Source organism: Papio anubis, chromosome 4 (genome assembly GCF_008728515.1).
Source record: "Papio anubis isolate 15944 chromosome 4, Panubis1.0, whole genome shotgun sequence".
Taxonomy (NCBI): Eukaryota; Metazoa; Chordata; class Mammalia; order Primates; family Cercopithecidae; genus Papio; species Papio anubis.
Window position 1 is genome coordinate 142,677,426 of NC_044979.1, and position 20,799 is coordinate 142,698,224.

The 20,799-nt window shown below is 49.7% G+C and overlaps 1 protein-coding gene across 5 annotated transcripts in view; it reads right to left on the reverse strand.

Moving 5' to 3' along the window:
* Positions 1–1,637: 1,637 nt before the first annotated feature.
* The window catches only part of MMD2 (monocyte to macrophage differentiation associated 2), a 74,691-nt gene continuing 55,529 nt past the window's right edge, over positions 1,638–20,799 (reverse strand). For 3 of the 5 annotated variants that reach the window (XM_009202545.4, XM_003895683.2, XM_031664917.1), the window contains exons 5-7: positions 20,178–20,279; positions 18,915–18,984; positions 14,959–16,577 (exon numbers count right to left, since the gene is read on the reverse strand). In XM_009202545.4, coding sequence (XP_009200809.1) covers positions 16,374–16,577; positions 18,915–18,984; positions 20,178–20,279 — 376 coding nt within the window. In that variant the 3' untranslated portion in view covers positions 14,959–16,373. Of the gene's footprint in view, positions 1,810–14,958; positions 16,578–18,914; positions 18,985–20,177; positions 20,280–20,799 lie in introns of those variants that run through there. The other 2 variants (XM_017956574.2, XM_009202547.4) reach the window with 2 other exon arrangements.

The window sequence follows — 20,799 nt, forward strand, 5'->3', positions numbered from 1 at the left end:
CTCTGATTGGCAGTGAGCATGCAATCCTGGGGGAGACCCCTTAGTATCCCAGGTATGAGAGAGCTAGGTGAGGGCAGGGGTGGTATCAGAGTGAAGGAGGCCTCCCCCTCCACACCTGTGGGTATTTCTTGAAAGGTGGAGATGAGAGACGGAGAAAAGAAATCAGACACAGTGACAAAGTCTAGAAGAAGAAAAGTGGGCCCAGGGTACCTGCGCTCAGCATTCGGAGGACCCACACCGTCCTCCGGCACCGGTCTCTGCAGTTCACTCAGTGTTTATTGATCACTATCTCTACTATCTTGGCAAGGGGGATGTGGCAGGACTACAGGGTAGTGGTGGGGAGAGGGTCAGCAGGAAAACATGTGAGCAAAGGACTGTGTGCCATCAATAAGTGTAAGGAAAGGTGCTGTGCCTCGATGTGCACGTCGGCCCGATTGTTGTTTGACTTTACACCAACATCTCCGTGCAGTAAAGAGCAATATTGCCGCCAGCATGTCTTGCCTCCAGCCATAAGGCGGTTTTCTCCTATCTCAGTAAATAGAATGTATGGTCAGGTTTTACCCCGAGACATTCCATTCCCAGGGATGAGCAGGAGACAGATGCCTTCCTCTTATATCAACTGCAAAAAGGCCTTCCTCTTCCACTAATCCTCCTCAGCACAGACCCTTTACGGGCGTCCGGCTGGGGGACGGTCAGGTCTTTCCCTTCCCACGAGGCCATATCTCAGGCTGCCTCAGTGGGGAGAAACCTTGGACAACACCCAGGCTTTCTTGGGCAGAGGTCCCTGAGGCGTTCCGCAGTGCACTGTGTCCCTGGGTACTCGAGACTGGAGAATGGCGATGACTTTTACCAAGCATACTGCCTGCAAACACATTTTCACTAAGGCACGTCCTGCACAGCCCTAAATCCATTCAACCTTGAGCCAATACAGCACCTGCTTCTGTGAGCACAGGGCTGGGGCTGGGGTTACAGATTAACGCATCTTAAGGCAGAAGAATTTTTCTTAGTACAGATGAAAATGGACTTTCTTGTGTCTTCGTCTTTCTACATAGACAGAATAACAGTCTGATCTCTCTTTCTTTCCCCCACACAGAGAGTGTCACCACTGTATGTCAGCCACTGGGGGACAGGCTTCAGCTTACACCCACCTTCCAAATTCCACCCTCTCACCTTGGCAGAAGCTGGCCAGGAATTGGGGCTGATGGACGGGTGGGGTCTGCAGACGACATCAGGTCCCCATGATGGCCTCCCACATGGGTGGTGGCCCTGCAGTTCCAGGTGCCACACACACGCCAGCCCCTGCTCGGACCCTGATCTTTGAGGAGGGGGAGCAGCAGAACCCGGGCACTGACCTCACAGTGCCACTCACACCCACAGACGATTCTACACACAAGCATCAGGTCTCAGTCCTGGCCACCTCCCCCTGCAGGGCCTCAGCTCTTTCCCAGGACTCACGTGGTACTTCCCCACATGCAGCTCTGGTAGGATGCATTGCTCTGTACCCCAGGGCTCTGAGGTGACAATGACCACGGTCATGCAGAGTGCAAGGGCACAGGCTGAGTGCCCATTGTGGGGACCCTGACTGCAGCACTCCCAGACTATCATCAGACATGCTGGCTGCTGGGGGCCAGCAGTAGGAGTGCACTGCTCTGGACTCTGCAGGAGGAGGACAACTGTCAGCGCATCTTTATGTTCTCCTGCTGGTGTCACTCTGTGCTTCTCATCTCCTGGTTGTAGGATTCAGGGCAGAATCTCTGAACACCTTGTGGGAAACAGCACAGTCCAGCAGAGAAGAGGAGAAAAGCCCAGCTGCAAAGATGAAAAAATGGCAGGTGTGACATGGACCCCCATTCAGATTCTGTATTTAAATGAGGTCTTCCGGAACACTTGCTCTCATTGGATAATACTTCAAAAAATATATATTTATTTATTTATTTATTTATTTATTTATTTATTTATTTTCTTTTTCTTTTTTTTCAGACAGAGTCTCGCTCTGTAGTCCATGCTGGAGTGCAGTAGCATGATCTCGGCTCACTGCAACCTCTGCCTCCCAGGGCCTGGTTCTAGCAGTTCTCCTGCCTCAGCCTCCCAAATAGCTGAGATTACAGACAAGCACCACCATGCCCAGCTAATTTTTTTTTTTCTTGAGACGGAGTCTTGCTCTGTCACCCATGCTGGAGTGCAGTGGCGCGATCTCAACTCACTGCAATTTCCATCTCCCGGGTTCAAGCTATTTTCCTGGCTCAGCCTCCTGAGTAGCTGGGACTACAGGTGCTCACCACTAGGTCTGGCTAATTTTTGTATTTTTAGTAGAGAAGGGGTTTCACCATGTTGGCCAGGCTGGTCTTCAACTCCTGACCTCATGATCCACCCGCCTCTTTCTTCCTACTATGCCTCACTGGGTTTTTTTGGGTTTTTGTTTTTTGTTTTTTTTGTTTTTTTTGTTTTTTTTTTTTTTGACCCAGAGTCTCACTCCATCACCCAGGCTGGAGGGAGTGCAGTGGCATGATCTCGGCTCACTGCAAGCTCCACCTCTCGGGTTCATGCCATTCTCCTGCCTCAGCCTCCAGAGTAACTGGGACTACAGGCACCTGCCACCAAGCCCGGCTAATGTTTTGTGTTTTTAGTAGCGACGGGGTTTCACCGTGTTAGCCAGGATGGTCTCGATCTCCTGACCTTGTGCAACAGAGCGAGGTCGCCTGGGTGACAGAGTAAGACTCCGTCTCAAAAAAAAAAGGAAAAAAGAACAATAAAAACAAAATTCACTCAAAAGAAATAAAAACAAGATGACAAGTCAATGGCACTGAAAACAGAAAATCAACAGAAGAACTCAATAGGATAATAGCTGTTTCTTCATAAAGATCAACAAAATTGGTAACTATCAAGCAAGGCTAACAAAGAAAAAAATAAATCACACAAATTACTGTAAGGTGAGTACAAAAGTAATGACAGTTTTTGCATTCTTGGAATTTGCTGTTTGATACTGGAATACCCTCTTAAATAAATGTGGTTATGTTATTCATCATTTTAATGGGCATTTCTTGCCTTTTTTTTTTTTTTTTTGCTAATGACTTATTACTTATTTATTTTAGACTATGGAAATGACGCCAGACAAAAAGCAAATTCAAGCGACTTTCTTATTCGAGTTCAAAATGGGTCCTAAAGCAGGGGAGCCAACTCACAACATCAACGCATTTGGCCCAGGAACTGCTAATCAATGTACAGCGCAGTGATTCAAGAAGTTTTGCAAAGGAGACGAGAGCCTTGGAGATGAGGAGCGTAGTGGGTAGCCACTGGAAGTTGATAACCACCAATTGAGAGCAACCACTGAATTCGATCCTCTGACAGCCACACGAGAAGTTGTGGAAGAACTGAATGTCGACCATTCTATGGTCATCCGGCAGTTGAAGCCAATTGGCAAGTTGGAAAAGCTTGATAAGTGGGTGCCTCATGAGCTGACCAATATTTTAAAAATCATCCTTTTGGCCGGGTGCAGTGGCTCAAGCCTGTAATCCCAGCACTTTGGGAGGCCGAGACGGGTGGATCACGAGGTCAGGAGATCGAGACCATCCTGGCTAACACGGTGAAACCCCGTCTCTACTAAAAAAAAAAATACAACAAACTAGCCACGCGAGGTGGCGGGCGCCTGTAGTCCCAGCTACAAGGGAGGCTAAGGCAGGAGAATGGCGTGAACCCAGGAGGCAGAGCTTGCAGTGAGCTGAGATCCGTCCACTGCACTCCAGCCTGGGCGACAGAGCGAGACTCCGTCTCAAAAAAAAAAAAAAAAAAAAGAATCATCCTTTTGAAGTGTCATCTTCTCTTATTCTATGAAACAACAATGAACCATTTCTTGATCAGATTGTGACATGCCACGAAAAGTGGATTTCATACAACAGCCAGCTCAGTGGTCGGACTGAGAAGAAGCTCCAAACCACTTCCCAAAGTCAAACTTGTACCAAAAAAAGGTCATGGTCACTGTTTGGTGGTCAGCTGCTGGTCTTCTGATCCACTACAGCCTTTGAGTCCTGGTGAAATCATTACATCTGAAAAGTATGCCGAGCTAATCGATGAGATGCACGGAAAACTGCAGCACCTGGAGTTCGAGACCACCCTGGGCAACATGGTGAAACTCCATCTCTACTAAAATACAAAAAATAGCTGGGCATGGCAGCATGCGCCTGTAGTCTCAGTTACTTGGGAGGCTGAGACAGGAGAATTGCTTGAACCCGGGAGGCAGAGGTTGCAGTGAGCTGAGATTGTGCCACTGCACTCCAGCCTGGGCGATGGAGCAAGAGTCCATGTCAAAATAAATAAATAAAATAAAACAGGGTGTTTGACCAACTTTCCCAGCTGGGTCCCTAGCATCAACCAACAGATGTGTACACGAACACACCTCCAGGTGATTCCAGCCTCAACTTCCACCTCCTCTAGCTGAGCCCCAGACTCTAACTCCTGTCCCGTGAAAACCACAAAAAACATAGATATTGTTTTAAGCCACCATTTTAGGATAATTTTTGACATGCAGTAGTAGAGAGCTAACACAGGAGTTTTCATTTTATTTGTCTTTTGTAAATATCCCATTTTGGTTTTTTCTTTAGTGTTACTCCACCCCCATTTATATCAGCAATAATTATCCCATTTTCTGTCTTTCTTTTTCTTTCTTTCTTTCTTGTTTTTTTTTTTGAGACAGAGTCTCGTTCTGTCACCCAGGCTGGAGTACGGTGGTCCAATCTCAGCTCACTGTAACCTCACCTCCCGGGTTCAAGTGATTCTCCTGCCTCAGCCTCTGGAGTAGCTGGGATTACAGGCGTCCACCACCAGAGCCGGCTAATTTTTATATTTTTAGTAGAGACGGGGTTTCACCATGTTGGCCAGGCTGGAACTCCAGACCCCAAGTGATCCCCCTCCTCAGCACCTCCAAAGTGCTGGGATTACAGGCGTGAGCCACCACGCCTGGCCTTAATTATCCCATTTTCTACAGTGAACAGAGATCAGTTTTATAAAAAGAATTGGCAAGTGTTATGGTAAAAAAAAAAAAAAAAAAAAAAAAAAAATAGGCCAGAGTGAGACATCTTGATTTTCTTTTTTTTTTTTTTTAATTTAAGTTCTTTGTACTCCACTAGAAACAATAATATTCAGCAAAGGGATTATTCTTCTTAATATAAATGTTTATCAAATACTGTGTTAATACAAAATAGCAATTTCACAAACACAGAAAGGGTCCAATACCAGCAGGACATGTTTTAAAAGTCATGCCGCAAACGCCACTCTCAGACATTGTAGACATTCTAGGTCTATAAAAGTGAATATGAAAGACAATCATATAGTTGCTGTTTTCCCCCACCCCAGAGAAAGGCCTTAAGAAGCAGCGAGGCCTGCACCTGCAGAGGTGGGGAAGCTCCTAGCGGAACCCGGCAGTGTAAACAGGACTGGTGGGCAGTGCGTTCTGTGAAAGGCTGGAGCCTGAAATTTGAAAATGCTTATGGAGGCAGAGTAGCCCTTCCAACATTGATTGCCCTCCTTCCTTTCTCTAGTGTATTTAATCTTGCTTTCTTTTTCTTTTTCTTTTTCTCTTGAGACAGAGTCCCACTCTATTACCCAGACTGGAGTGCATTGGTGTGATCTCGGCTCACTGCAACCTCTGCCTCCCGGGTTCAAGAGATTCTCCTGCCTCAGCCTCCCGAGCAGCTGGGATTACAGGTGTGTGCCACCACAGCCAGCTAATTTTTGTATTTTTAGTAGAGATGGGGTTTCGCCATGTTGGCTAGGCTGGTCTTGAACTCCTGGCCTCAAGTGATCCACCCGCCTTGGCCTCTCAAAGTGCTGGGATTACAGACATGAGCCACCACACCCGACCTATTTAATCTCTTTCTCCTGCCTTCTAAGCCCTCCTGACCTGATGCTGCCTTAAGTTCAGGGCTACGCTGCCTACTGGGTCTCTAGGACCACCTAGCCTCAAGGTCCCCCACAAACATGGGCCATCACGAAGACAAGAGGCCATGAAATGTGATCCTGTATTCCTCCCAGTGGGGTCAGGGTTCTGGGTAACCAGATTCTTGGAAGCTCCTAATTTCTTTCTTCTTACCTGTCCCCACATGGCCTGGGGGCACTCTGACTCCCAAGGTATAACACCATGCTGAGCCCTACCAATTGCAACAAATAGACACTAAGCACCTATTACCAACAACTATAGCTTTCCGGGAATGTACCACTAAGAATAGCTTTCGGAACTTAGGATTCAGAACCACTCATGGGTCATAAGATCAATCTGGTGGGTTGCAACCAGCAATTTGAAACCATGACATAAGATGGGATGGGATAGGACAGGGCAGGGAAGGATAGGATAAGATTGGATGGTGCTAGGATTTGTGTCTCTCCAAATTCTATGTTGAAAACCTAATTCCAAGGTGATGATATTAAGAAATGAAGTATTTGGGCAGGGCATAGTGGCTCCCAACTATAATTGCAGCTCTTTGGGAGGTGATCAAGGTGTGCAGATCACTTGAGGTCAGGAGTTCAAGACCAGCCGGGCCAACATGGTGAAACCCCGTCTCTACTAAAAATACAAAAATTAGCTGCACGCCATAGTACGCATCTGTAATCTCACCTACTTGGGAGGCTGAGGCAGGAGAATTGCTTGAACCTGGGAGGTGGAGGTTGCAGTGAGCCAAGATCACACTATTGCACTCCAGCCTGGGCAACAGAGTGAGACTCTATCTCAGAAAAAAAAAAAAAGAAAGAGAGAGAGAGAGTGCAAGGAAGGAAGGAAGGGAGGCTAGAACGGAAGGAAGCTAGGACGGAAGGAAGGGAGGGCTTGGAAGGTCATTAGGTCAGGGATGCTGCACCTTCATGAATGGGATTAGCACCCTTACACAAGAGGCCTGAGAGAGCTGCTTTGCCCATGTGTCGGCCATGGGAGGAGACAATGAGAAAACACCACCTAGGAACCAGGAAGCAACCCTCACCAGACACCGAACTTGCCAGTTCCTTGTTCTTGGACGAATCACCTCCAGAACCATGAGAAATAAATTCCTGTTGTTTATAATCCACCCATTCCATGGTATTTTGTTATAGCAGCCAAAATAGACAAAGGCTAGGACAGGATAGGATAGGATAGCAAATATCAGAGCACATCACCAGTCAGTCCTATTTCAGTAAACTGGAATCAATGTGTAAGATGTATTTTTTTTTTTTTTTAAATGAAGTCTTGCTTTGTCGCCCAGGCTGGAGTGCAGTGGTACGATCTCAGCTCACTGCAGCCTCCGCTTCCTGGGTTAAGCAATTCTCCTGTCTCAGTCTCCCGAGTAGCTGGGATTACAGGCATCAGCTGCTGTGCCCAGCTAATTTTTGTATTTTGAGTAGAGACGGTGGGAGGGAGTTTCACCATGTTGGCCAGGCTGGCTTCGAACACCTGACCTCAGGTGATTCACCCACCTCCATCTCCCAAAGTGCTGGGATTACAGGCATGAGCCACCTCGCCCAGCCTGGAAAATGTGTTTCTTAGTATGAGTCTTCATCAAAATGGCTTGAAAAACACTGCCCTATGGGAGTAAAGAGAAGACAGCTGACCTCTGCCACCTGGACCCTGGGTGATGAAATGGGCGGGTCACATGATACACAGGTAAGCCCAACACCTAACCCATAAGGGCTGCTGGCCCCAGCCAGGATGTAGCACCCTCCCCTTTTAACACTGCAACAGGGGCAAAAATCTGTTTGAAAGTCCATCAGGAAGCCAGATTTGCAAAGAGAAAGTTGTCAGGACAAGCTGAAGGTATGTGAGCAGACAGACCTCTGCTCAGATCTGTGATAACCAGTCATGGCTGCGCCGAGTCCAGAAGATCCCAAATCCTCATCCCAAAATGCCAGATGGATAAAAACAGTCACCTATGTACGCACTCATAATGCTTTAAATAAAATATTGCCTAGTTAAGGTATTTAAATGCCTTTTTATCGTGTGGGTGCTGGTGGAGAAAGCTCTGCACAGAGATGGACGCTATAGGAGACAGGTCCGCAGCCCACAGCCTCCTTTCTGCACAGTCAAGTCCCCAGAACAAAGGGCTTTCCCAGAACTGAGGTTACAGAGGCTGCCAGGCCGCACAGGAGGCTTTGACCACAAAGTGTCCTTGCCCACCAGAGAGACTTCCAGCCTTTGCGCGTTCCCTGCGGTGGCCTGATGGGAGGCAGAGGCAGAGAACGTCAGTGTTTGTGTCTTCAGACCTACCAAAGCTCAGGACGAACTGACAAAATCGGGATCCAGCAGCCAGGACACGGGGTTGCTAGGAGGACTTAGGGAAATGGCCTTTCCCTACCTGGCCTCTCAGGGAGCAAAACCGCTGGGTGTTGTGGAAAGAAGAAGCACGTGACCTCCAAGGACCGTGAGCTGAATTCTAGGCCCCGCCTGCACCAGCTAGATGACCCTGGACAATTCACTTAACCTGTCTGACCAACCTCAGTATCCTCATGTAGCATGAAAACAGTAATTTCAGCCCAGCACGGTGGCTCATGCCTGTAATCCTCGCACTTTGGGAGGCCGAGGTGGGTGGATCACTTGAGGTCAGGAGTTCGAGACCAGCCTGGCCAACGTGGTGAAACCCTGTCTCTACTAAAAATACAAAAATTAGCTGGGCAGGGTGGCAGGTGCCTGTAATCCCAGCTACTTGGGAGGCTGAGACAGGAGAATAGCTTGAGCCCGGGAGGTGGATGTTGCAGTGAGCCGAGATTATACCACCGCATTCCAGCCTGGGTCACAGAGTGAGACCGTGTCTCAAAAAAAAAAAAAAAGAAAAAGAAAACAGTAATTTCATCTTGTGAGGTTCTGGAAGAGCAAAATACAAGAAGAGGGATGCGAATGTGTGCATGTTCATAAGTGTGCATATTATCTCTTATACTGGTAAGAAGGGAGATGGTGTGCAGAGATGTATCCATGGGATGCAGGTCATGGTGTGCCTGTAAATTAGCTCTCCAAAAACACGAAGCTCTGATCTGTAGCATTTGCCCATCACCGTGGTGTAAACACTCACACCTTGGTTAATTTCACCCTACCAGTCTTCTAATAACTTGCAAAAGCCTGAATATGTAACAATCAGTCTCCAGGGTGCCCTAAGGATGTAAGAACACTGACACCTTCAATGACTCCTCATCTCCCGCCCCAGCAGTGGAGCAACATGAGATGGGATGGTATACCCTCCTCACGTAAAGTGCTCATGGTTCTCCCTTCAGCAGCGTCCCCCCTACAACCCATATCCCCTCTTCTGCCGCCCACCAGATCAGCAGCAGAACAAGTGTGGGCCTCCTCCTGCCTCCTCCTCTCCACACCTTGCTCTTCGTGCTAGGGTTGACTGTTCTGTATCTTCCATATAAAACAGCTCTCTGGGCCGGGTGCGTTGGCTCATGCCTGTAATCCCAGCACTTTGGGAGGCCAAGGTGTGTGGATCACCTGAGGTCAGGAATTCGAGACCAGACTGACCAACATGGTGAAACCCCGTCTCTACTAAAAATACAAAAATTAGCCAGGCATGGTAGTGCGCACCTGTAATCCCAGATACTTGGGAGACTGGGCCAGGAAAATCGCTTGAACCTGGGAAGTGAAGGTTGCAGTGAGCCAAGATCGCACCACCGCACTTTAGCCTGAGCAACAAGAGCAAAACTCCATCTCAAAACAAAACACCCCAGCTATCTTGCAGTAGGTCCCTGGATGCCCAGACTCCCCAGGGATGGGGACAGGTGTTAACTGTGGAGAATGGTCAGTCCAGTGACAGCAGGCAGAATGGCAGCCCTGGCTGGGGCACAGACAGCAGAAGGCAAGTTATACCTAATTTCTTAGTGTGGCCTAGGGAAAATACCTGAGATATGGAGGGGTTGACTTTACGTCAAAAGATTCTCATTGCAGACTATGTATACAGATACAAATACATCCTGAATTACAAGAGTGGCTAAATAAATTCTGGCACATCCATTCAATGTAGACTTTTAAAATAATCTTTACAAAGTGCTTGAAATAACATGAAAAAATACCTTAAAAGTGGAGGTTGGGCACAGTGGCTCATGCCTGTAATCCCAGCACTTTGGGAGCCTAAGCCGGGTGGACGCTTGAGGTCAGGAGTTCAAGACCAGTCTGACCAACATGATGAAACCCCATCTCTACAAAAATACAAAACTTATCCGGGTGTGGTGGCGGGTGCCTGTAATCCCATCTACTCAGGAGGCTGAGGCACGAGAATCGCTTGAAACCAAAAGGTGGAGGTTGCAGTGAGCCAAGATCGTGCCACTGCACTCCAGCCTGGGTGACAAGAGTGAAACACCATCTCAAAAAAAAAAAAAAGTGGGATATAGGCCGGGTGTGGTGGCTCACACCTGTAATCCCAGCACCTTGGGAGGCCGAGGTGAGAGAATCTCTTGAACATGGGAGGCAGAGTTTCCAGTGAGCCGAGATCGCGCCACTGCACTCCAGCATGGGTGACAGAGAACCGATCTCAAAAAATACATAAATAAATAAAATTTAAAAACCAAACAGAAAAAACTGAAACCCTGATTTGTGTAAAGCACTTGTGGATCGTGATCTCCATTTGAGAAATTAGGAAACTGAGGCACAGAGCGGATAAGGGACAGGCCCAAGGGTCTTGCACACTGGTTTGTGGAGAGCTGGATTTGGGTCAGGTCTAACTGGCACCAGATTCTGGACTCCTACGATACCATTTCTGAGCATCTCCATGACAGAGCTGGCACTGCACAGGGCCCCTTTGGGGCTGGGTTTGTTGTCACCAACGTCACATCCCTGGCTTCCCTGGCCAGGCTTCACGAGAGGTACAGCTGGGAAGTGGTGGAGCAGGAGGAGCCTGCACCTGGCTTGTAGCATTTGCGGCGACCAATTACATACGTTGCTTTCCATCCTCGGCAATGCCAGTTTGGCAGCACAAAATTGACCCTGGCATGAGTATTTACACCATGGAAATTGACAATGCTACACACCAGAGGGTTTAAAACAATTATTCTCTTTTTTCTTTCTTTTGACATGGAGTCTAGCTCTGTCACCCAGGCTGAAGTGCAGTGGCACAATCCCGGCTCATTGCAACCTCTGCCCCCCAGGTTCAAGTATTCTCCTGCCTCAGCCCCCTAAATAGTTGGGATTACAGGCGTGTGCCACCACAGCCGGCTAATTTTTTATATTTTTGATAGAGACGGGGTTTCACCATGTTGGCCAGGCTGGTCTCAAACTCCTGGCTTCAAGTGATCCACCCCCCTCGGCCTCCCAAAGTACTGGGACTACAGGCATGAACCACCACGCCCCACCAAAAAAAAAATAGTCTTTAATATTTTTAAAGGTCAGCTTTCCTCCCTGGGCAAAAGATTTGGAGGCAGTGGGTTTCCTTGCAAGCAGCCAGGTCTGGCCAAGGGCGGGAGGCTTGGGTATTAGATAGTCCTGGCTTCAGTGCTTTGCTCTGCTGGTTAGAAGCTGAGTGCCCTTGGGAAAATCACCAAACCTCTCTGGGCTTTGCCTTCCCGCTTTGCAATATCAGCAAATTATCCTTACCCCACGGGGGAAGTGTGTATGAATCGGTGAAGACAGCATCTGTAAAACCACCAAGGGAGACTGGCACACGGAAGAGACCCAGACAGCTGAGCCTCTGCCTGCCCCAGCTTCCAGCTCCTTCTTGTCACACCCGCCGAATACCAAGCCTGTGACATCAGCATGCTCATTGGAAGCGGGTGCTGGAATTGTCACTGGCTCTTTCTGAATCCCGCAGATGCTGTCCCCAGAGCCTGCATTTCGGCATCTGGTTACACTGTACATGGTGGCAAATTTGACAGGTGCCCATCTCCCAACCCTTTGACCTCTACCTGCCCCCTCTCAGCATCCGCAGTGCATGAAGCCAGTGTCAGCACCTTTAGCACCCCAAGCTGCCCCACCTCCCACTTCCTGAGCCCAGTAGCAGGGGCTCAGGCATCGGTGGAGGAAAATGCTCTGCAGCTTTTGCAAACTGATATGGAAAAGAGAGTTTGGGATATGGTGGCTCACGTCTGTAATCCCAGCACTTTGTGTGGCCGAGGCAGGCAGATCACTTGAGGTTGGGAGTTCGAGACCAGCCCAGCCAATACGGTGAAATCCTGTCTCTACTAAAATACACAAATTAGTCAGGCGTGGTGGCATGCACCTGGAGTCCCAGCTACTCGAGAGGCTGCGGCAGGAGAATCGCTTGAACCCAGGAGGTAGAGGTTGCAGTGAGCCGAGATTGCGCCACTGCCCTCTAGCCTGGGTGACAGAGCAAGACTCCGACTCAAAACAAAAACAAACGAGAGTTTGGGAAGCTGAAAATTGGGGACTGTAAAAGTGTTCTGCAAGCCTTCAGTGCTGTTATCCCCCTGTGTGAGCCTCCGCCCACGACCAAGGTGGCTTTAGATCTCCCGTTCTGGGCCCATCTATGTCGCCCTCCACACCCTCAAACGCCATCCTAGGATTCTCCCCTGCAGAGCCTGACGCTGATGGAAAGGAGAAGGCTCAGCGCCGCTCACACCACACCTTGAGCTTCCAATCCAGTGGGAAAGACAGCTCTGATCTGTGACACTGACTCAAATCCTTCCCTGGCCGGGAGGCTGTCGGTCCTGGGAGCAGCCCCAGCCAAACTCTGTCTGGGCCTTACAGGCAAGTCCTCCCAGCTGGGCACGCAGCCGGGGTGTGGGAGGTGTGTTGGGGGCCACTGATTCAGCTGCCCTCCCAAATGTGAGTCCGCTGAGCAGGACCCTGCCTCACTCCCACCTGCTTTCACTCATCCTGCCCTGGCAGTGCCCACTGAGCTCAGGTGAAGATGCCAATGAGCCCAGAATGTCACACAGGCCAGCCTGCTGCCGAATGCTCTCCTGACTCCCTGAGGCATGACCACAGCTCTGCTGGGTCACCGGGAACATCACCGCCCCTGGGATGGAAAGGAAGAGAGTGTTGCTGTCTGAATCTCCGGTGCATGCTTTCCCCCCACTTTTTGTTTGTTTGTTTGTTTGTTTTGTTTTTTGAGATGGAGTTTCGTTCTTGTCACCCAGGCTGAAGTGCAGTGGTGCAATCTTGGCTCACTGCAACCTCCACCTTCCGGGTTCAAGTGATTCTCCTGCCTCAGCCTCCCAAGTAGCTGGGATTATAGGTACACACCACCATGCCTGGCTACTTCTTGTATTTTTAGTAGGGACAGGGTTTCACCACGTTGGCCAGGTTGGTCTCAAACTCCTGACCTCAGATGATCCACCCACCCCAGCCTCCCAAAGTGCTGGAATTACAGGCACGAGCCACCGCGCCCGTTGTCCCCTCTCTAAATCACACACCCAGTGCACAGCCTAGAATGCTCCCAGGACAGGGCCTTGCCCACTGGAGAGAATGGCCTAGGAAGCTTCTTTTCCTTTCCTGTACTACTTAGCATGCATTCAGAGGACATCCAAGGTCTGGGCTTGGGTGAAGTGGAATCCTGGGAAAATCACTTCCAGAATGATGCTGGGGAAGAGAAAGTGTTTATGGGAAGCATGTCCTGAATTGAAGTGAGGGGTGGAAATGTGGCCAAAGCCCTTCAGAATGTCCTCCATGTTCTCACCAGACTATCTACAGTTGGAAATTCCACCATTAGTGATTCATTCCTTTGGCTGACACCCCTGAAATCGTGTGATCTTCAGGATCAACAGAACTAATGAGGAGAGCAGATGGTGTTGTGCATTTGTTATCCTACTGCATCTTCAAGCAGCCCATAAAGTGCTGCCTTACTATACCCATTTAGCAGCTGAGAACACTGAGGCTCAGAGAGGTTAGGAAATTGATGAAAGCTCCCACAATGCTGGGGTCATGCTGGATTTGATCCCAAGTCCAGCAAGACACAGTCCCTCCCTCCAGGAGTTCCCAGGTCTGGGACTGGCGCAAGTAGCTGCATGATGAAGGACGGGGCTCCAAGCCGTGATGCGGGGGGGCAGGGAGCATGACAGGGAGCAGAAGGAAAGCCCCTAAGTCAGAGGAAGGCCAGAAGTTCCCCAATGCTGATGCCTGAGCTGAACTTTCAAGGATGAGTAGGAGTAAGTTGGGTGGACAAGGAGATCAACAGTTCCCACCAGCAGGACCAGCACCTCCAAAGATCCAGGGGCATGAAGGGGCAAGTTGTCCTGGGGAAATGCAAGCCCAGATGCCCAGGAGGAGGGGGCACAGGAGGTGCAGGTGTCAGACTGAGGAGTCAGCAGCTGCTATGGGGCCACTAAAGAAGTCCCAAGTCATCCAAATAAGAAAATAAGCCAAAGTATCTTAGAAGAAAAGAAGGAGAAGGAGAAGGAGGAGAAGAGGAGGGGGAGGAGGAGGAAGAACAAGAAGAAAAAACAACAACAAGAACAAGAGGAGGAGGAGAGAAGGGGAGGAGGAGGAGGAAGGGGAGGAGGAGGAGGAAGGGGAGGAGGAGGAAGAGGAAGGGGAGGAATGGAGAAGGAAGGGAGAGGAAAGGAGGGAGGGAAGGAGGAAGAGGAGGAGGAAAGAAGGAAGCAAAGAAGAAGGAGAAGTAGTCCCAAGTCTCTGGTCCCAGAAGGTGCTTTGGTGTCCATCAGCGTCTTGATCACAGGATTTTATCTTGGCCTGGCATGGTGCCATGCCTTGGGAGGTCTCCTAAACAGCACCCCAGAACCCCCAGAACTCTCTCTCCCAGCCCCAGGCCCAGGCAGAGATCAAGTTTTCAGTGTCTCTGTCCTCATTTGGGAGCAAGTCTCTCTCCAACCAGCCCTCCCCTGCAAAAGTTTCCCCATTGACCTCCAGCCCTGACCCCAGCTGGTGGGAAATATTTGGTGAGCTCCACAGGGCAGGCTTACCGAAGACAGCTTCCAGGCATTAGGAGTGCCTGTGTAGACATATAATGCTTGTGTAGACACACGTGTGCACACACATGCACATATACACGCACATACACGGGCAGGAGGACAAAAGCTATCCAGCATCTCCCAGCATGGAGGCAGTCTGTGAAATGTGTCGAGATAATTTAATACTGGCTTGGACATATGGGGTTCCAGGTGCAGGAGCCCTGGAACCCACTGGAATGTGCTAGAGATAAGCATAAGGCATTCTGTCTGTGCCCACTCCACTCTGGTTGGGAGTCGCAGAATGAGGACCCCCTGATTTGAGACAGATTCTTTATCCAAAGAATCTGAGATTCCAATTCAGATCCTGGAGGTGGGCCTGCTACTCACCTCCCTAGTAAATGTCCAGGCAGCATTGGACAAAGATGCTGGCCCCGCCCTGACGGGGACTGAAGAACAGGTCCCCAGAAGCCTTGTTGTTGGGGTACTGGGCACTTCAGAGGTTGAGGGGACCTGGAACAGTCTCCCTAGATCCGTGTGCCTTCCTTTTGGGGTACACCTGAGTAGCCTCTAACAGCCACTGATTGGCACCAAGACAGAATCCAAAGGTTGGTATCACAAACCTTAAGTATGGAACAGGGAGCAAGTGCCCAGGGACTGTTTGCCCCATCTTATGAATGAATGGCTCTTGCAATGTCTCTGGATTTTGGGGATGGGAAGAAATGGCCAAGTAACAGCATCCTCATCCCCAACTGTACTGAGAACCAACTACGGTGGAACAGAACATCAGGGGCTGCGTGGGTGTGTGCCTCAGTTTCCCTCTACTGCCCCCAAACTGCCTACTCCAGGAGCTTCCCAAAAGGGAAGGGGAGATGAGGAGATAGGCATGCAAATACCCATTTGGAGATTTTCAGCTACTCTGGCCGTGATCCCATTTCAGAGCACACCAGACAGGAAGGGCAAAGAGGTCGCATCATGAGTGCCAAATTGATTGGTACTGGCTGCCCAGAACACAGTGCTGGGAAGAATTCTGACATCACCCACGTGCTGCACTTGATTGGTGATGTCTGCCATGGTCACAGCCATTCACCATCCCTCATCTACAAGCTGGGCTGTCCCCTTTCCCTGAACGGGAGACAATTCGCCAGCCTGGACTTTGGTAGCAGAGAGGGAGGCCCTGGCCACCCAGGTATGAACAAGCCACAGGACTCCTTGCCAGATTCCTCAGGACCTTTGAAACACAGATTGGCCCGTCATTCCCCAATTTTCCAGGACCACGCCTGCTTCCTTTTCTGAAGATGTTAATGTTGCTTGTATTAGGAAACACTCATCTAAAATAGAAACACATTACAGGGTTAATTTCTCCTCTGTGAGAATGGCTAAATGCTTTCTTTCTCGCTGGGGACTGGAGGGACGATCTGGTCGTCACCAGAAGTCACCTCAGAGCCATCAAGAACTCTACCCAATGAAGGGAAGACAGGCCTTCGCGCTGTGCTCTGGGTTAACGTTCGCAAAAACGCTTCCTGTGGTGCTGCACTCCTAAAGCCCAAGTGACCTCTGGAGTCTGGGTCACCTCATTTGGACACCTTGGTGTGCAGGGTGCTGGGCAGATAGAGGTACCTCCAGATGGCATAGTAGTGGGTACCAGCACCAAATGCTACAAAGAGATGCCAGATGGCGTGGGCAAAGGGGATCCTCCCGTCACTCTTGAAGAAGACCATGCCCAGGCAGTAGAAGACCCCTCCGGTCACCAGCTCCCAGATGCCCTCGGTGTTGGGCTGTCGGCAAGGACAAGGGTGGGGCACAGGTCAGAGGGGCAGCCAGTGTGGCTGGAAGTACCAGCCAGTCCCCACCACCCAAAACTAAAAGACACACAGATGGCAAACCAGCCTAGACTCCCAGGTGGGAAGCCTCAACACTGATATGCCAGCGATTCTCCCCAGACTAGTTCTTAGATGTCCCATTTCTATTAAAATCTCACCTTTTTTTTTTTTTTTTTTTTTTTTTTTTTTGAGACGGGGTCTCAGTCTGTTGCCCCAGCTGGAGTGCAGTGGCACAAGCGTAGCTCACAGTAGCCTCCAACTCCAGAAATGATCCTCCTGCCTCAGCCTCCTCAGTAGCTGGGACTATAGATATCCCATGGTGCCACCATGCCTGGCTAATTTTATTTTATTTTTGGAGATGGGGGCATCTCACTATGTTGCCCAGGCTGGTCTCAAACTCCTGGCCTCCAGCGATTCTCCCACCTCGGCTTCCCAAAGTGCTGGCGTTACAGGGGCAAGCCACCACACTCAGCCTCAAATAATATTTGTATAACTTACCTGTTTTTGTTTTTGTTTTTGTTTTTAAGATGCAGTTGCTCTTTTGCCCAGGCTAGAGTGCAGTAGCAAGATCTCGGCTCACTGCGACCTCTACCTCCCGGGTTCAACCCATTCTCCTGCCTCAGCCTCCTGAGTAGCTGGAACTACAGGCGTGCACCACCATGCCCAGCTAATTTTTGTATTTTTAGTAGAGATAGGGTTTCACCATGTTGGCCAGGCTGGTCTCAAACTCTTGACCTCAGGTGATCTGCCCACCTTGGCCTCCCAAAGTGGTGGGATTATAGGTGTGAGCCACTACGCCTGGCCTATAGCTTATCTTTTGTAAAAATGTAATACATCTGGGTATATACACAAATAATTGAAAGCAGGGTCTTGACACATATTTGCACACCCATGTTCATAGCAGCATAATCACAACAACAAAAGGAGGAAGCAACCCAGGGGTCCACCAAGGAATGAATGGATAAACAAAACGAGCTCGAGGCCGGGCGCCTCACGGTGGCTCACGCCTATAATCCCAGCACTTTGGGAGGCTAAGGAGGGCAGATCATGAGGTCAGGAGTTCGAGACCAGCCTGGGCAACATGGTGAAACCCCGTCTCTACTAAAAATACAACAATTAGACAGGAGTGGTGGCGCATGTCTGTAATCCCAGCTACTCAGGAGGCTCAGGCATGAGAATCATTTGAATCTGGGAGTTGGAAGTTGCAGTGAGCCAAGATCATACCACTGCATTCCCTGGGTGACAGAGTAAGACTCTGTCTCAAAAAAATAAAATAAAATAATGAGGACAGGACAGAGTTATAGTTTGCAGAGATACAAAACGTTCTGGAGATGGTTGGTGGTGATGGTCGCATGACAATGTGACTGTGCTTACTGCCACTGAACTGAATATTTTACCACAAGTTTTTAAAGTAATGGCATGGCAAAAAAAAAAAAAAAAAAAAAAAGAGAGGTAGAGAAAATAATTTTTGTTTTGCTTCATGGCAAAAAATATTTAGAGAAAAAAAACATGGTAGGAAAAAAGTAGTAGTCCTGGCCCCCGGATGTGAGTACTATTAACATGAGTTGTTCTTAATAAAAGAAACTCTCTGCAGGGCACGGTAGCTACGCCTGTAATCCCAGCACTTTGGAAGGCCAAGGTGGGCTTAAGCCCAGGAGATTGAGACCAGCCTGGGCAATATAGTGAGACTCCCATCTCTTAAAAAAAAAAAAAAAAAAAAAGAAGCAGCAGAAAAAGAAACACTCATAGGATAGGAGGGAATTGAGCAAGAAGAACCTGCCAAGCCCTCACCGGGCCAGGAATTCAAGACTATTCTAGGCAACATAAGGAGATCCTGCCTCTACAAAAAAAAAAAAAAAAAAAATTGTTCTTTTGAAACAGAGTTTCACTCTTGTAGCCCAGGCTGGAATGCAGTGGTGCGATCTCAGCTCACTGCAACCTCTGCAACCTGAGTTCAAGAGATTCTCCTGCCTCAGCCTCCAGAGTAGCTGAGACTATAGGTGTGCACCACCTCTGGCAAATTTTTTTTTTTTTTAGAGATGGGTCTTGCTGTGTTGCCCAGGCTGGTCTCAAACCCCTGGACTCAAACTATCCTCCCGCCTCAGCTTCCCAAAGGACTGGATTATAGGCATGAGCCACTGCGCCTGGCCTACTGCCTCTTTAGACAAGTCATGCCAGGCCTCAGTTTCCCCACCTGCCATAGGAGAGTGTGACAATCTCAACAGCCAAGTCCAGCCCAGACACTCTTGGTCCCTTGCAGGGACCCATCCATGCAGGGCTGGCAGCACTTACCATGGAGAGGATGACCAGGGCAGGGAAGAAGCCCATCACGATGTAGCAGAGAAGCTCCACAAGCTTGTACCTGGCAGGAAGACAAGCCATGCCAGCCTTAGGACATGCCTCCCCACAAGGAAACCGCACACAGCTCTCCGTGTTCCTGGGGAAGAGGGAACACTCTGGCCAGAACAGTGAGAAGAAAGGACGCTTTCTCTGCCCAGCACGACTTGGCTCAGATTTCACCCAGCTACATCCAACAGGTGCTGGCAGTTGTGTGACCTTGGGTACTTTCCCTCCCTGAGACTCAGTTTCCACATCTGTGAAATGCATGCTGGTGCCACAGCAGGGATTACAAACATTGGGCATAGCACACACGGGCACTTCCTATGCTCAGCCCATGGCAGACATCACTATTCGATCCCAGCATCTCTTCCCATAGGGCCCAAGCAGCCACTTCCAATCGAGCTGGGTTGCTGCAGCAACCGAAGCCTCTTTGCTGTCCCTGGACTAAATGACTTCCAGAGGTTCCTGGGCTCTGAGACTGCAGAAAGTCTGTTATTCTCTTTTGCTTCTATCATCCTGTTTCTATAATAATCCCACTGAATTATTTCCATCCCCATCACTCGGCAGAATGGGGATACAGAGAGTGTGGCTCTTTCAGGACCTCTCCCTTCATCTGCTAATAATTTAGGGAGGGCAGGTGGCATGTGACCACCCCCACCCCACCCCGGTTCAATGGGGCTGGGAACCTGTGTTTTTTATTGTTTGTTTGTTTTTGAGACAGAGTCTCCCTCTGTCGCCCAGGCTGGATTGCAGTGGCGCAATCTTGGCTCACTGCAACCTCCACCTCCCAGGTTCAAACCATTCTCCTGCCTCAGCCTCCTGGTTAGCTGGGATTACAGGCGCCCATCACCATGCCCGGCTAATTTTCACATTTTTAATAGAGACAGGGTTTCATCATGTTGGCCAGGCTGGTCTCAAACTCCTGACCTCAAGTGATCCTCCTTCTTCGCAGATCACTCGGCCACCCAAAGTGCTGGGATTACAGACGTGAACCACCACGCCTGGCCACCTATGATGTCTTTTTGATAACTTCAAGTTGACCCTAGGGGCTGCAAGACCTGGTGGCCACCCATGAGCCTGAATGGCATGACAGCCAGCGCTGTGCTTTCACAACTATGGCATCATCCTGGGCTCTCAACTGCCCAGGAGTACTGCCCAGGAGGCTGGAGCATCTAAGGGAATCCCGCCTCCCTGCAGCCCCCAGGCCCAGCTTACCGCTCATGGAAGAAGAAGACATAGATGGTGCCCACGGAAGCCATAATCCAGACCAGCCAGCGCATGTGGGAGGCCCAGGGGCCCAGTTCCCGAAGGTTCAGCCTGGGAGAGAGAGAGCCAAGGCCATGGCCCTGAGGAGGGCCCACCAAGACCCCAGCCCTTGAGGACTGGCCTGTCACAGGAAATGGACCCCAAGGAAGTCCTGTCACCCGTCGCTCCACGGCTGGGACATGGGCGCTCACAGGAAGACAGGTGAACAGGCAGAAAGTGCGCTAGATAACTTGAAGCAGCAAGCAATGATTAGAGGAAAATTAGTAAAATTGATAATATCTAGAAGAAAAGGTAAGCAGCACCTCAAACTGGCAGGATGATGAACAGGTAAAGCCTGTTTGGCGGGAATTGTGCATTCTCCGTCACTGCAGTTCCGGCAGCTAACCAAAGCAATGCTGTTTTGTTTTGTTTTGTTTTGTTTCGCTTATTTTTTTGAGATGTAGTCTCTATCTGTGCCCCAGGCTAAAGTATAGTGGCACAATCCCGGCTCACTGCCACCTCCACCACCTGGGTTCAAGCGATTCTCCTGCCTCAGCTTCCCGAGTAGCTGGGATTACAGGCACCCACCGCC